The sequence below is a fragment of the Neofelis nebulosa genome, chromosome 11 (genome assembly GCF_028018385.1).
Source record: "Neofelis nebulosa isolate mNeoNeb1 chromosome 11, mNeoNeb1.pri, whole genome shotgun sequence".
Classification (NCBI taxonomy): domain Eukaryota; kingdom Metazoa; phylum Chordata; class Mammalia; order Carnivora; family Felidae; genus Neofelis; species Neofelis nebulosa.
The window spans coordinates 65,476,892-65,493,592 of NC_080792.1; the positions used below are offsets into that span (position 1 = coordinate 65,476,892).

Consider the following 16,701-nt stretch of genomic DNA (forward strand, 5'->3'; position numbering starts at 1 on the left):
ACAGGCTCCAGGCTCCGAGCCATCAGCCCAGAGCCCGACGCGGGGCTCGAACTCACGGACTGCGAGATCGTGACCTGGCTGAAGTCGGACGCTTAACCGACTGCGCCACCCAGGCGCCCCAACACATGCTCCAGCTTTATGCCTGGACACAGGGAGACCGTCAGACAACTTCCTTTAGTAGGTCTGGTTTGAGAAAACAGGTGGCATCTGAGGAATATGTTTCCAGATCCTTCGTTACTTGGATAAGACGAGTGGAATCCAAAAAGGCTGCTCAGAATTCAAGAGTGGGGGCACCTCTGCAGTCTGGGGATAATGGGCAGTGACAGGGAGAGCATCCCAAGTGCTGTGTGGCTAACTCTGACCCCCACAGGAGAGGTTTTCTCTTCCCTTTTCTGCAGAGGAGGAAGACCAGGGTTTGAGCACAGGTTGGCTTGACTCCAGGGTCACCTGTGGAGTCTTGTCATAGAGGGTTTTAGACTCAGTGAGACCAATTCCAGTTATGGGGCAGCAAAAGCAGAGCACCTCATGCTCCCCATGGTAGGGGGCGCTGTGATGGGTGGGCAGGCAGGTTATCACTGAGTCCTCCTCATACCAGCTCTAGGGGTTCAAGCTGTTACCATCTTCTTTTGGCAGCTGAAGAAACAATTAAAGGTCACAGAGGAAACATGATCTGTCCCAGGCCCTCCTGTTAACTCTTAATACACCTCTCTACCTGCTTCCTTCCCAGCTTCCTGCACCAGAGCCTCCACCTCCTGTATTTACTGACCAGTGCAGGACTGAGGCTATGTCTTTCCCTATCACAGTCTCCTGTACTCTTGGGAAGCCCTGAGCTTGCTGACACCCCACTCCTTGAATTCCTTCTCCAATTCACTTCCACACAGTCCTTTCAGGAAATGCTTGCCCTGCATTTTTTTTTCTGCTGGTTCCTCGTGCCCCTCCCATTCCTAAATGTGGCTCTCTCAAAAACTCTGCCTGTAGCCCTCTGCCATGCCTGTCCCCTACCCAAAAGGCAGCCATCTCCCTTCCAATGTGACCTGTCCCACTTCGCTGGAGCCAGCCCTCCTCTGTGACCTGGCCCAGGTCAAGGCCCTCCAACCTCCATGCTTTTCATTCACCTACATCCACTCAGAATGCACTCAGACCCCCTTTTTCAGAAACTAGCTGATCCAGGTTTTAAGGCCATAGAGTATTAATTCAAAGCACAGACTCTGGGCCAGGCTGCCTGGGTCCCAACCCTGGCTCTGACAATTAGCAGCTGTGGGACGCTGAGACAAGTTCTGTGCCTCAGTTTCCCTACCTATAAAATAGGGATAATAACAGCACCTACTTCGCAGCATTGTTATAAAAATTAAGGGAGTTAATGCTTGGAAGGGGTTTACGTGAGTGTTTGGTGCCTAGCAAGAGTTAGGTAAGGCCTTCTTATTACTATCTTTGATGAGAAAGTACCTAGCCCAGGGGTTCCTAACTGGGGGTCCCTGGGTGGGTTTCTCCCACTCAGCTTCCTGAGATTAAATGCAAAATCTTGTGAAGAAATGCCTTTCTATGGAAAGAGAGGGCAAGGCTTTCAAAGGAGTCCATGACCTAAACTCTGTCAGTTCACAAACCTAATTTTACAGGCACTGAGAGAATAAATAACCTGCCCAAGGCTACAAAAATGACTAGTGGCACAGGTAAACTAACTCTCAGTGAAGTGCACAAATGTTTTCTGAGCAGGAAGCATATCTTATCAAATCACTGGTTTATGACAGTGGAGCACACAGGACTCTAAGCATTAGATACCTTTCAAGGTGCTTAATTAACACCTTGGCTAGACACCAAGAGAAGCAATTTAATCAGGATATTTCTAAAGAAATACTTTTCACAAACTTGCAGGTCAAAGATCACCAAACCTAAGCTCTGAAGGAGCCTCAGAGATCACGTGACCTGGCCTCCAGTGACTCCCTCCAGACTCTTAAGGTTACTGATAAGTCACTGATAAGCTGCATTTGGACAGACACCCAGGCTTCCTGCCCCAAACCCACTGGTTCTTCCACTGAACTAAGTACTTGGAGACACTCATCAAAAGATGCAAAACAGAGTACCTTTTTCCAAAAGAAAGGAAAGAAAGGAAAAAAAGAAAGGCAAACATTCTTTAAAAAATGCTTTGGAAACTAGTTTCTCCCAGAGGGTCCAAGGGGTAAACCAGAAAGCAAATACAAGATCCCATGATCTCTGTGCTCTTTGTTGAGCAATAGAATCAAATATTTGTTTCCTCCCCCGTAATATAACCATTAACTTTTGTTAAGACTACAATACTTATTCTATTCATGTAAAAGGTCACTGCAGTGGAGTAAACAAAGTACTTTAAGTGAGTGTGTGCTTGCCTATCACTGCTAACAGTCATGCCTACACTGACCCAACACTTCAGAGGTTCATCTCCATCTTTTTGAGAAGCTCTGTGAGCAGAGTAAGCATAGAGAAGCTGTGATGCTCACCCAGGATCACACACACAGTACCAGGAGTCCAACCCCAACGGTTGTGATCCTAAACCCTATGTATTCCCAGCCAACCTCATCAGTCATTGCTCCCAGGAAGTGCAGAGTGCCCTCTATGAATTTCTTCTATGCATTTATTTAAACTCTAAATGATAACAGCTACACATGTTGTACCCATGTGCCTGGGTCACAGAATTCTGGTGTTCAAACTCACTAGAATTCACTGAATCGAGTGTCACCCCAAACATGCTTCCTGGCTGCCAAAACCTGCTCTCTCATGGAGCCTGCTGCCAGCCCTTCTTGCCTCTAATAGGCCAGAAGAGTGCCATGGACTTTATGCCCCTCACCTTTCCCTCCATCCAAACAAAGGATCCATGTACAGTGGTACTTCTAAAACACAATTGTACACTAGTCAATATCAAGTATAAAGAGAAAATGTTTATGTTTTTAAAAACCAATGGAGGGGCGCCTGGGTGGCGCAGTCGGTTAAGCGTCCGACTTCAGCCAGGTCACGATCTCGCAGTCCGTGAGTTCGAGCCCCGCGTCAGGCTCTGGGCTGATGGCTCGGAGCCTGGAGCCTGTTTCCGATTCTGTGTCTCCCTCTCTCTCTGCCCCTCCCCCGTTCATGCTCTGTCTCTCTCTGTCCCAAAAATAAATAAAAAACGTTGAAAAAAAAAAATTAAAAAAAAATAAAAATAAAAACCAATGGAGATGGTGATGAAAAATACTGTGGCTGAGAGTCTTGGCCATTCTCAAATCCTCAAAGCCTGTGGGAGAGCACCTGATCACAGGTATGAAGGTGGTAAAATTCCCAAGGGGAAGTGAAAAGCCATGATTACAGGGAGGCAGCTACAGGTGCAAGCTACACAAGCAAACTTGTAGGCCCCCTTGTCCCCTCAGGCACATTCAGGAAAAGCAGACTGTCCTGACCCAGATGCAAGCCAAGTCAGCTCCTGCTCCAGAATTGGCCACTTACAGGGTGAGGGAGAAAGGAAAGGACAGGCAGAAGGAAGGTGAATAGAAGCAGAATGCACCACAATGTGCAACCTGTGACATCTTAAAGGTAAATGATAACAAACCAGTCAGTTTGTTATTTTTCACCCACCTTGGCCAGCTAAAATCAGACATCTAAGGTCTCCAGATTCTGAGTGATGATGTAGAATGCAATAAGTACAGAAACTTAGATCAGCAGAGGTGCCTCTCTGTCCACCTGCCTGACCTCTAGGCCCCTGGGTCACCCTGGCAGCTTGGGAGGTCAGCCCCTCTGGCGTTCCATGTGAAGGGACATGCATGTGAGTGCTCAACAGTCAAACTGCTGGGGGTGGGGTGAAGTGGGAAGGAACTGGAAGGCAGAATCAAGGGCTTAACTAGAAGGTAGATTTAGTGGAAGCTAGAGAATCACAGATGAAAACAAATACTAGAACCTGGGGCCCTGACTTAGGACTGGCAGCTGGGAACTGAGAAAGGGGAAAACAATTTCCACAAAGGTCATACGGGAAGAGGTGGCTGTAGGTTAAGACAGGACAAAATGGAGACAGCCTCTCCACCATGGAAGTGCTATGGCAGAGGATGGGGCCTATGTTGGGAGCTGCCTACCATGACAGTGGGCGGGACTGTACCCCAAAGTATGACCAGCCCGCTGTGTCAACAATGTGCCCACAGAGCGCACTGAGGGCTGCAGCTCCAAGAACCAGGCACCGTGCAGAGGCCCCAGGACTCATCTCACTGGAGGGGACCGAGAGGGGATGGAAGCAGAGCCTGCCCACCATCAGTCAGAGGCACCAGAACAGGTTGTGAGACACAGGACAAACCCAGAGTCACACCTCAGACTTGGGAGCCACACAAGAGGGAACCACAGTGCGTTTCCTGGTCAACTGGCGAGGCGGCTCAGACAGAGCACGGAGAAAGGGAGTAAGGTGGTATGACCACAGCAGGCACCTACCAATAGGACAGTCCCAGAACAGCTGGAGGTGGCACATGTACAGAATCACTGTGGCCCCCACGCAGCATTCTGCTAAGGAATTTGTGGTGTACCACTAGGCACCACTGAAAATATGGTCACGGTATCTGAAGTTTAAAACCACTCAGTTGATGGGAGGTGGGAGGGAGGGGAGGGTAGGTGATGGGTATTGAAGAGGGCATCTTTTGGGATGAGCACTGGGTGTTGTATGGAAACCAATTTGACAATAAATTTCATATATCAAAAAAAATAAAAAATAAAAAATAAAACCACTCAGTTAATGAATACTCACCACAGCGATTACGGGAATGAGTACACCCAAGTTCCCCGCACTGCTAGAAGCCTAGAAAAGAATGGAATCGAGTCATCGGAAGCATGTATTTCTTTCATTAAAAGAGAAAAAAGACAAACATAGTGTTAATTTCAAAGAAATTATGAGATACATACAAAGCGATATATAAACATGCTCGCCCAACATCATTTTAATAGCAAAAAAATGGGAAACATGTTAACCAGAACGATTACATAAATCATGGCCCCTGTGTATAATGAAATACCACACAGCTGTTAAAAAGACCGCTTTTGGGGCACCCAGGTGGCTTAGTCAGTTGAGCATCTGACTCGGTTTTGGCTCGGGTCATGATCTCATGGTTCGTGAGTTCAAGCCCTGCATTCCCTGCTTGGGATCATTTCTCTCCCCCTCTGTCTGCCCCTCCCCCATTCCTTTCTCTGTCTCTCAAAATAAATAAACTCAAAAAAAAAAAAGACAACTTTCTGAAAAATATTTACTCATCCTTGGAAAGTCCCCACAGCAAAATCAGGATTTCAGAGTATGCTGTAAGTCCCAATTATGTAAAATAAATGTATTTGCATAAAAAAATCTAGGAAGGAGGGCACCTGGGTGGCTCTGTCAGTCTCTGTCAGTTAAGTGTCCAACTTTAGCTCAGGTCATAATTTCACAGTTTGTGAGTTTGAGCCCCACTGACAGCTCAGAGCCTGGAGCCTACTTCGGATTCTGCAGTTCCTTCTCTGTCTGCTCCTCCCCCACTCATACTTTGTCTCTCTCTCTCTCACACACACAAAAATAAATAAACATTAAAAAATCTAGGAGGAAGTCTTTCAAAATGTCAGTAATGAGTAGAGGGATTATGGGTGCTTTTTAGTTTATTAGTTATAGGTTTCTGCATCTTTTCTATAATAAACATATATTCTTTCCAAGTTATGGAAAATGTGGGGGTTACTTAAAAAATAACTAGAAAAAAAATGAATAACTCTAAAAGGTAGGTTCCTGGAGGCTCCTGGGTGGCTTGGTTGGTAAAGCGTCCGACTTCAGCTCAGGTCATGATCTCACAGTTTGTGAGTTCAAGCTCCATGTCGGGTTTATGCTGACAGCTCAGAGCCCAGAGCCTTTCTCTGCTCCTCCCCCACTCGTGCTATCTCTCTCTCTCTCTCTCTCTCTCTCAAAAATAAATAAACATTAAAAAAAATGTAAAAAAAGAAAAATAGAAATCAGTCACCCAGATTACTGTCGGAGGAGTCCAGCAGAGGAAGGCTAAATTAGAGCGAAGGGTTTCAGAACCCCATATTGTACCAGCTACTCCCCCTTGGCCAAGATTTTCACACAGAGGGCTCCTTTTCATTTAGTTTCCAACTTAGCTGTCACCTCCTCAGAACCTCACACAGCCCGATCTAAAATGCCCCTCACCTCACTGTCCCGTTTTGTTTTTGCTGTCTGCAGGAGAAGGCAATTTGCCTACTCACTTCCATATCCCCAGCACCCACAACAAGGGTCAAGAAACTGTGGCCGATGGCCAAGTATGACCCACCACCTGTTCTTAGAAATAAAGTTTCACAGGAGCACAGCCACCCACCCATTCTTTAACTGGCTTTATGCCACCAGAAGAGAGCTTAGTTGCAGCAGAGACTATATGGCTCACAGAGCCTAAAACAAATATAATCTGGCCCTTTACAGAAAAGGTGAGCTGATCCCTGATCTAGGCACACAGTAGGCAAACAGCAACTGTCTGGGGAAGGGGAAGCGGAAGGGAAAGGAGAGGAGGGGAGGTGGGAGGAAAAGACAAAGGAGGACAAAGGTGGGAAGTCTGGAAGAGAGACTGGTGCCAACATGACATGTCAAAGGGGAGATGATGGGAAAGGAGGCTTAACCCACTTCAACCCCCCTAATCTGTCTATTTGGGACCTCGAGACCTGTCGTTTTGTCTGTCCCTGTGGACCTGTCTCCCTGGAGAGCCCAAGATTAGGTCAGATCGGGCCCTTCTCATGTTGTCACTGAGTTCTGATGAAAGCCTCAGCCCCCTGACTTCATGATGACTGAGAAGAAAGAGTGGGGTCTGGGGGAATCCACACTAGGTTGCTGTCACTTACCACCCTGGGCTGAAGGAGGTAGCTGCTACTAGCCAGACATGGTCCTACAAAAAAACCACCCTCTCAGGATCCCTGAGAAGGAAGCTTAACCCCTTTGTTCTTGCATTTTACCAGATGCCCCAGGGTGACTGGCCTCCTCCTGCCTACCTTCAGGGCGGGCCCCTTCTCGCTGGCCCGCTCGCTGGCGCGCTTTCCCTCCAGCCCCAGCTGCACAAACAGCTCCAGCAAGTTCATGAGCAGCTCGTCCACAAGGTGCTCGTCCTGGATGTTGGCTGCAATGTTGGCCAGGGCATTGATCACTGCCAGGGAGCAGTGCCTGGTGGAGAGAGAAATGACAGCTGCCACAACACAAGGGCCTACGCTGCACGGGTGAGGCTGACTAACTCTTGCCTCATCACACCCCTCTCAGTGCCTGTGAACAGAGGAGCCCTCCAGAGGGGATGAACCTCTCTGTGAACACCAGCTCCTAAAGGAAAGTCAGCTGCTATAGAAATGGCTTTAACCTCTCCAGACATGCATTAAGGACCTTGGGGAACTGTTTAGGTTCCAGGAATCCACACCTATGGAACTTGTGAAGGTCTTAGGATACTGTTTTCTGAGTGTCGAGAGCCCATTACATAGCTAAAATCCTGGCTGGACCCTGCTTTCCTTTCAAATTATAGGTACCCTTAATTCACTATTACCATCTATAAAACTTTCCTTTGATGATCAGGTTCTTCCCCACGCTACCTCCAGCCCACAGCATAGGCTCACATCAGACACTTAGGAAGCACTCAGTGGCTCTGGGACAACCTACATCAGGACAGTGCTGGCCCCACGTAACCCCTGGACATGAAGCTGATGATGCCCTCCCCAGCCAGAGACAGCAAACCAGCAAGGCTGGCCTGGCTTCTGAAGGTGCTGGGGGCAGCCAGAGCCTGCCACTTGCATGCTATGTGACCCCAGGTGAGAGGCTCATCTTTGAGTCTCAGTTTCCCCCTGAGTAAAGCAGGAATAAAATAATTCCTTCTTCACAGGGTTTAGGAGGAATGAAACACTATGTGTGAAATACTGAGCACACCATACCGTCTAACCCCTGGAAATCTCTGAGCAAACAGCACCCCCTTCACAGACACGTGAAATCCTGGGAGGTAAGGGAAAATAAATGGCAGTAAAAGCTTTCACTGGTAAGGAAGAGGACAAACCACTTCTAGTGGCAGTATCAGAAAAGGCTTAATGAAAGAGTGAACTGGAGTCAGAAGTTGAAGAGTTGGTAGGCATGGAGAAGGCCAAGTAATGCCCACAGTAGTAAGACAGAGGCAAGGGTCAGAAGGAAAACAGCAGGGGCAAAGGCACGGAGGAGAAGATGTGAAGGCCAAGGAGGTACAGGAGTCACTTTCAGGACAAGGAAGCAATGAGGGAAAGAGTTGTTTTGGTCCATGTGTCAGTTTCTTCACAGAGACCAGAATAGATAAAGGGGAGGTGAGCTGACTGCCTCCCTAAACTAGTCCTTAGGCTGTTCTGGTAGCCTAGGCTCTCAATGGAGGCAGTGAGAAGGCAAAGAAATGACAATGCCAAGAGCTTGCATTTATCGAGAGCTTTCCCATATATGATCTCAATTACCCACACAACTAGAGACAGGCATTCATTTGACAGATGAAAATATGGAGGCACAGAGAAGGTGAGATCATTTTTGGAGGTCACACAGCCACACTCCCACCCACTAAATTGACTCAGAGAGAATCTCAGAGCGAGGCCTGCATGTAATGATCAGGAGGGGAGACCATAAATGCCAACAAAAGGGCAACATCTCTTCCTCCCTGCCCCACCTCTCTGTCCCTCTCTTCCCTTGATCTGTCAAACTCTATTGAGATCTTCCATATATGGAAAGATGTGCCCTGCCCTTATGACATTCCCAGTAAGGGCAAGGAATAGACAAGGAAGCATATCTTGGACTTCTGGAAAAACCAGCCAGACTTTACACAAATATCAAACATGTAAAGATGTAAAATGTCTACTCCCTTTGGCCCTCCAAATCCCACCTCTGGGAATCTATCCTGAGGAAAGCATCAGAGACACTCACAGATATGCAGCTATTAGATTGTTCAACGTAGCACTTGCCAGCAGAAAAACTGGAAAATAACATCCAAGCTAGGGACTAGTTAGAAATATCTCAGTGCTGGGGCACTTGGGTGGCTCACTTGGTTGGACGTCTGACTTTGGCTCAGGTCATGATCTCACGGTCTGTGAGTTCAAGCCCCATATTGGGCTCTGTGCTGATAGCTCAGAACCTGGAGCCTGCTTCAGACTCTGTGTCTCCCTCTCTGCCCCTCGCCCACTCACGCTCTGTCTCTCTGTTTCAAAAATAAATAGACATTAAAAAAAAAAATCTCCATGCTGCTATATGATGGAACACTACACAGCCATTAAAGATGACAGGCACATGGAGGAACATTAATGGCATGGCTTATGTGCTGTTACATAAAAAAGTGGGTAAGCTGGGTGGACACTATGAGCCTGTCTGGAGTCACGGAGGGTTTGGGGTAATGACACTGACATGGTCAGCTCCAGATGGCAGTCGCATGGGGTCTTCCCCTCCTGGTTGTGAATGCACTAATTTGAAGCACATAATGCTTTTGTAGGAAGAAAAGTTTATTCAAAAAATAAATCCCCAAACTTCACACTTTCAAAGACGGCTAAAAACTGTCATGATCTAAAGTGACAATGACGTCTAGAGAGTTACCTATAGCCATGATCCTTGTAATCTTTAGTAGCTGAGTACACGACAGAGCTGGCCTTCACACTAATCTGCTGGAAGAGATTCCACACTTCCTGATAAATGTATTGCTGGAAGAGAGTGAGGGACAGTTAAACCATGTCATGACTTCTCCATGAAAGCACTCCTTGATACATGGAAAAGGCCCCATCATTCAGAGGGAAAGCTTCTGGAATCATGCATGGACCATAATAAGGCCCTGAAAGACCATCAAGGGCATCCATTCCTAAAGCTTTAGGCAAACCTCAAAGGCTAAAAGGGAGATGGTTTCAATGTAAATCCTATTACATGTTATTAACATCAGCATGAAATAAGTTTAAAGAAACCTCTTTTATCCCTAGCTCTTATGGAACCATGATACTATTCTCTTTTACTTGGAAAAAATCTCCCTGTTCAATGTCAAGACAGTTGTGAGCATTTAATTCTACAGGGTAAATTTAATCTATTTTAACATTCCTGATAGTCAAAGGAGTGTAACAAAGCTTGCATAGGGTAGTGGGTTTCACAGCAGGTCCTGCCTTACGTTTCCGGTGATAACCAGGCAGCCTAGCTGGTCGATGATGAGAACGTCAAGGGGGGAAGGGGGCTGGCAGAATTTCTGTTGCAGGATCTGCAGAATTGGTTCCATGACCTTTGGGGTGTCCCTCAGGGCCACCGCAATGTGTCCCAAGGCTCGGATGGTGTGGTCAGGAATCAAGTGAGCGTCTCTATGGGAGGGAAGAACAGAGGCATTCTCAGAACAGTCTTCTGGGAAACGAAACCCAGAAGCTTCACAAGCTACAGCTAACAGGAACAAACGTTACCACAGTCATCTGACAGTGGCAGCCTGGAATTGTTAACTACCAGAAGAAACATAAAGTCCCTGGCACTGGGCAGTAAGACAGACATCTTTCTCTGCTCCCAAACAGTGGTCCAGGATTGATACTCTACGGTAGGTTTGAACTTAAATCCTGGGACAGATCTGATGCACAACTCCAGACTGCAAGAAAGAGCACAAACATGCAAGACACCGGGTGGCTCCCCAGGTAGGCCTGCAGGGAACACCTGGCTGCCCCCTCAGGGATGGGACATACTTGTCACTCTCCTGGGAGATGTAGAGCCGGTTGGAGAGGCTGGCCAGGAAGGCCTCCACGATCACTGGGTCCACAGTCAAGCCAGCTTTCAGGCACCTAGGACATAAGGAAACCCACACAGCACTGGGTATCAGAACAACAGATGAGTGTTTTGTGTTTGTTTTTTCCCCTTTGTCAGGTCTACAGAGTTTAAAGAACTGCTCTGAGCATTTTTTTCCCCAGAAATCTGAATGAAAGTCATTACATAGAATGAATTCAAAGAATTGCTGCAGATTTTGCCCACTTGATAAATATCTGTCGGAAACAGTAACTTCATTATTTGACCAGAACAGTTTCCTTCAGAATGTTACACTCACCCTAATCCCAATTTAAAATTTCCAGCACTGTTCCTTAACAAAAGTCACAGTAACTAATTCAAGACAGATGGTCCCAGGACAGCTGAGGGAATATTAAATATTATATCAAGGTTTTAATAGTATGGAGAAATGCTTATTTTCTAAAGAAAAGGGGAACTTTTAAAAGCCCGTAAGGACACAAAATCTTTTCAGGCATCTCTCACTCTCTGCATCTGTTTGGCTCTGAGGACACAGGCAGAGAAGAGCATGTGTCTGATAGAAAGGGGCCACCACATTCTCTCAATTGGGCTTCCGACAGCAAGGAGCCAGAATTCAGATGGAAAGATATATTTTCACATAAATCAGAATATGTGTGGTTCCTGAGTTCGGAGAGCAAGAGTTCACATAGCAGGAGCCTGGGCAGCAAGGTCACGTGATCATATAAACCGCATTTCTTATACTAAAAATTACACAGAAGAAAAAAAGAAGAAACGTGACAATCTATTGTTACTCTGGATGGCAGGCTGATGGATAATTCCTTTCCTTCTACTTTTCTATACATTCTATAAATTTTCTGTTTTTAATTACGTTTGTGATCAGGAAAAGAAAAGAAGCTTTATTTTTTTAATATGAAATAATCCCTCTTTTTAAATCAGCTATAGGTTTAAATAATCAGAAACAAGCTTTAAAAAATTACAAATGTTTCTTATTTTTTAATAACTGTATCTAAAACTTGTTTCCTTCCTCCCCAGGTCACCCTTCCCTCTGGCTGGTCTCCCACCTGCAGATGTTGTCAATGGCAATGTCCCGGAGCTGCTCATACATGGAGGGTTGGCTCTTCTTTCCCGACATGACATTCAGGGTTGACTCAGAATGCTCGTTGGTTACACTGATTTTTATATCATTACCAGCAACTAAATGTAAAAATTCAAGTATGTATCTAGTTAAGCCTGTCATTTCCCATCCCCTTTTCCATAATTCAAAATCAAAATAATATGCTGATGATTTTTAGCTTATAAAAGCAGCCCCTCTAAAATGATTTGAACAAACATTTCAGAAACAAAAGTGAGAAGAGAAAGGATGAAACAAACATGTTTAAACAAAGGGAAAAATATTTAAGTTGCAAAGTGATAAATATGTAACACAGCACTTTCTTAAGAAACAGTTCAAAAGTCCTGATGAGCACCCACAGGCACCCAGCCCCGAGGGTGAGACATGCCCTATCACCAAAGGTTATCTAGCTAACGTGCAAAACCGGTAAGGGTAGGGGGTGAGTGTGAGAGCAGGAGCCTTAGAGCCACAGAGACCCCTACTTGTCCCGGGGTCCAGGGAAAAGTCTTTCACCTGCTGAAGACTGGGTTTCTTCATCTGAAGGGAGAGAATAAAGCATCCACCTGCACAGGACTGGGTGGGATAAGCAATACATTAGAGCCCCAGCAGGTGTTAATGAATGCTAATGGTTACAGGTGACCAGATTTGCTCTGAACCTGTGCCATTGTTATAGAAACATGAAAATACACTCACAAGGCAGGGATAGGGACTAGCTGAGATGGAGCATGGACAGTTCCTGGCCCAGTGTCTGGGACACATTGGATTCATGCTTTATACTGCCTCAGTGACAGAGAGAGCTAAAACCCCTCAGTCATAGGAGTATATGCAAGGGGAGGGTGGAGGAAGGAAAGAACTGAAGCCTGGAGGGGGTCATGTAGGGAAAGCCATGAAGAAAGGCGTGAAGAAGGAATGAGCCAAAGTACAGTGCAGGGTTGCACCCAGCCACAACCTCTCAGTCACAAAATGATGGTGGGCTTGCACACAAGGTCATGTGGATCTTTTCTTGGAGCCTCAAGAGCACATGGCGCATAGGGACTGGAGAGATAGCTTTGGGTACAGCTATCCATTACCTGTGTGGTATTGACTGTGGCACTTATAGAGCTTCACCAGCACGGGGGATGGAACAACCAGGAAGTCCCGCAGAGATGGCGTCACCGAATGTACCACCACTGGGAACCTCTCACACAGGCGGCCCAGACCCTGTAACACACCATCGACCTGTCACACAACCCAGGTTGTGGCCGGCTGAGCAGGTCCAAGCAGTGAGACGCTGAATGCTTCAGATACACAAGTTTGACCAAAACTTCCAAGGTCAAATCTCCCAAGGCCACTTTGGCCATGGCGCAAAACAAGACAGAAAAAAAGGAGGGTCTAGACTCTGCTCAGCCTAAAGGGAGATATATTGCTAAAGTGTGTCCATTTCTTTTGGAAACAAATTTAGGGGAGAAAGGGTATACAGTATGATTTTTGAACAACGGCAAATTCAGAGTTACTGGGGTTTGTATTTCAGCAAGATAAGAGAGCAGAGCTGGCACTGTAGACCTCAGGAGATGTCTTCAACACTTCGCCTGCGACCTTGGGAATGGCCCAGTAGATACAGGGCAGCCTCTTCACAAAGGAGTACTCAGTTGTGCCTGGAAATGACAGAAATCCCTGGCACACTGTCAGCAGTGACTCCCACTCATTGGTGAACTGTGTCCATAGCAGGCTCTAGTTCAAGTTCCTAAAGACAACAACAGCTCAAGGGTGCATAGGTGGCTCAATTGGTTAAGCATCTGATTCTTGATTTTGGCTCAGGTCATGATCTCATGGTTTGTGGGACTGAGCCCCATGTTGGGCTCATCACAGCACAGAGCCTGCTTGGGATTCCTCCCTCTCTCTCTGCCCCTCCCCCACTCACCCTCTTTCTCTCAAAATAAACAAATAAACATTAAAAAAAAAAAAAAAGACAACAGCTCAGACTCTGCTGCTGGTATGCTAATCAGAGCCTGAATGATGTAACAAGAAAGCTTTGTTGATGGGATCGAAGCTTCTCCAGTGTCAGTGAGACTGACCTGCAGACAGCAGATAAGCAAGGGCAAATGGGCAATGATGACTTTGCTGGATGTCTTAGACTGCAGCTTCTCAGACAGCTTGATGCAAAGATTTTCTGCACCTAAATTCAAAATCAGAGGAGGGTGTGGACAATTAGCAAAGGTAAATTTTACAAAATGCATGTTCACCAATTAATCACATAACTAAAAGCCCAGAGGCATACTTTGTGCAGGCTTTATTAATAATAAGTGGTTACACCAAGAAGTATTTACAGGCAGGCATCCTTAACTGAAAACTCATCTCTGTTCCTTTTCTGTTGTTGTGAAAACACCATCCTGCATTGTATGTGACTGCTCTCTCCTCTCTGCTGACCTTGAGCCTCTTGTCCTCAGTGCTCTGCGCGTGGCAGCCATCCACAGTCTGCTACGTGCTTCCCATTCTGCTGTTCACCCTAGACAAGCACCTTTTCCTCCAGCACGGAGCTCCCACTTCATATAAAAGCCTCAAAAACCAGCAGGAAGCAGTGGAAAGAACACACAGGCCCTGTGGCCTTGCCCATCACCTCCTCCCATGTCCAGTTTCCTAAACTGTGGGACAAGACACCAGACATCTGGGGCACAGCAGACGCCAATGCTTACCTTGCTCATCCTTCACAGCCCAGACCATGAGGTCCACACAGGCAGCATTTGCCTGGCAACGCAGCTTGAGGGGGCTCAGCTCATTGTGGATCCGGTCTGCATCATGCAGAATCTTCTGAAGCTCCCCCTGGCTCGTGTTGAACTGCTCCAGCACAAAATCATGGATCTCCTTCACAAAGGAGGTTGGGAGGTCTGTGGGAAAGAGAGCAGGCATTGCAGGTGGAAACAAAACCACCAAAATTCAGGCAGCAGCTCTATGGTCCTTCTCTAACAGATACCCAAGAGGAGTAGGTCTGCCACTGGCTCCTTTGGTTTCAAGAGTGCCCAGTGGGAAGAGCTTGAATAGGCTGTGCTGCCTCTTGGCACACATGTCACCTGGCACTCAAAGAAAATGACCATTTCCCAGGGAAGTGAGAGCCATGTTGTGTTTTAAGCAGTCAATATACTAAAACCCATATGTATGAAACACAGAAACTGGCATGTATCATCACAGACACTGGTCCAACTAACAATAAGAAATACTTTGGTGATTTTAAGTTTATTTATTTAATTTTGAGAGACAGAGCAAGTTGGGGAGGGGCAGAGAGAGAGGGAGAGAGAGAATCCCAAGCAGGCTCTGGGCTGTCAGCACAAAGCCCAATGTGGGGCTTGATCTCAGGAACCATGAGATCATGACCCAAGCCGAAACTAAGAGTTGGACACTCGATGACTGAGCCACCCAGGTGCCCCAATTCTTTTTTTTACAAGAAGGTTGTTGGCTATCAGCTCAGTGCAAAAACTGGTTGCAGTCTGAAGAAGAGAATTCCCTGGCTACAGGGCTGGATCTTTGGGGTACCCAGAGTTCACAGCTTCTTCAAACTCTCATCCTTGGGGCCTGAAAAATCAGAAGAACCTCTGTGATGGGCACAAGTCAGAAGAGCCAAGGAAGCTGGCAACATGCAGCTCAGGTGGGGAGAGAAGCCTCGGGGTTCCTGGGGGTCAGGCTGAGCCCAGTCCCCTGCACCCTCATTTGTGAACTTAACATTCGCTGGGGCCCCAGCCAGACTCAATCCCAGGAGCTCTTAAAATTGAATTAGGAAAACAGCTAACTAGATTACAGTACATCTGCTTGACTGAATATTACACACTGATCAAAACTTATGTTGAGGGGTGCCTGGGTGGCTCAGTCAGTTAAGTGCCAGACTTCGGCTCAGGTCATGATCTCAAGGTTCATGAGTTCGAGCCTTGCATTGGGCTCTGCACTGACAGTGTGGAGCCTTCTTGAGATTCTCTTCCTGTCTTTCCCCCTCTTGTGCTCTCTCTCTCAAAATAAATAAACTCAAAAAACAAAAACTTATATTGACAAAAAGTGCTCTGTAACATAAGAGAAGAATGCAGAAAACATGTTTCAAAAATGTACTAAAGGGTAACTGGAAGGAAGGGCTAAATTTGTGTGTGTGCACGTGCTAAACTATTAAGACACTTTTTCTCTGAGTTACAAGATTATAAGTGCCTCATTTTCTTATTTTTTAACTTTTTAAGATATCTGAAATAGACACGTTGAATTATATACATATTCAGGTGATCAGGACACTACAATATGGCCATGTCAGGAAAGCTCCTGAGGAAATAAATCCACCAAAGAAGGTGTCATGGATGGTAAAAGGGGCACAGGATTATGAGAGGTTTTTTTTCTTACTTGCTTTTTTCTTCAAATCTCAGTAATGTGACATGTTACCTATGTGTTTTTAAGTGGCCCCAGCAGAAAGGAAGCACAACCTGCGGCAGTGGCCTGGAGCCTAGTGTCATCATTGTCACACGTGGGCACAAACCACCTTTACCTTTCATGTAGTACAGAGTGTCACGTAGCATCTTGAACATGGCCACGTAGAGAGGGTCGCTGAATGTGGTGTAGTAGAGATCAGCACTAGGATTGGCCTGTGAGGGAGCAGAGGCACATGACCATGCTACAGAAACTCTCCCCTGGACCTCCCTTTGCCTTCCAGGGAGAGGCATGGGTATTATACCCCTGATGTAGCATTAGAGAGACAGAACGACCGTTTATCATGATTCACCACTTGGAACACTTGAATTATTCTCCTCACACTCTCGAGCATCGGCCAGAGAAAAACAATAGATAAACTCAAGCTATCCAGAGATGCCTATGGGGGGCTGCTCCCTGCATCCCAGAAGGGCAAACCACCCTTCTGGGCTGAATGCTCACTATCTTTGGTCGT

The 16,701-nt window shown here is 46.5% G+C and overlaps 1 protein-coding gene across 1 annotated transcript in view; it reads right to left on the reverse strand.

Moving 5' to 3' along the window:
• PI4KA (phosphatidylinositol 4-kinase alpha) overlaps positions 1-16,701 on the reverse strand; it is a 115,515-nt gene that overhangs the window by 66,337 nt on the left and 32,477 nt on the right. The window contains exons 10-19 of the mRNA XM_058692882.1: positions 16,306-16,402; positions 14,486-14,677; positions 13,868-13,968; positions 12,884-13,013; positions 11,764-11,896; positions 10,648-10,743; positions 10,098-10,281; positions 9,542-9,645; positions 6,967-7,135; positions 4,727-4,777 (exon numbers count right to left, since the gene is read on the reverse strand). Coding sequence (XP_058548865.1) covers positions 4,727-4,777; positions 6,967-7,135; positions 9,542-9,645; positions 10,098-10,281; positions 10,648-10,743; positions 11,764-11,896; positions 12,884-13,013; positions 13,868-13,968; positions 14,486-14,677; positions 16,306-16,402 — 1,257 coding nt within the window. The remainder of the gene's footprint in view (positions 1-4,726; positions 4,778-6,966; positions 7,136-9,541; positions 9,646-10,097; positions 10,282-10,647; positions 10,744-11,763; positions 11,897-12,883; positions 13,014-13,867; positions 13,969-14,485; positions 14,678-16,305; positions 16,403-16,701) is intronic.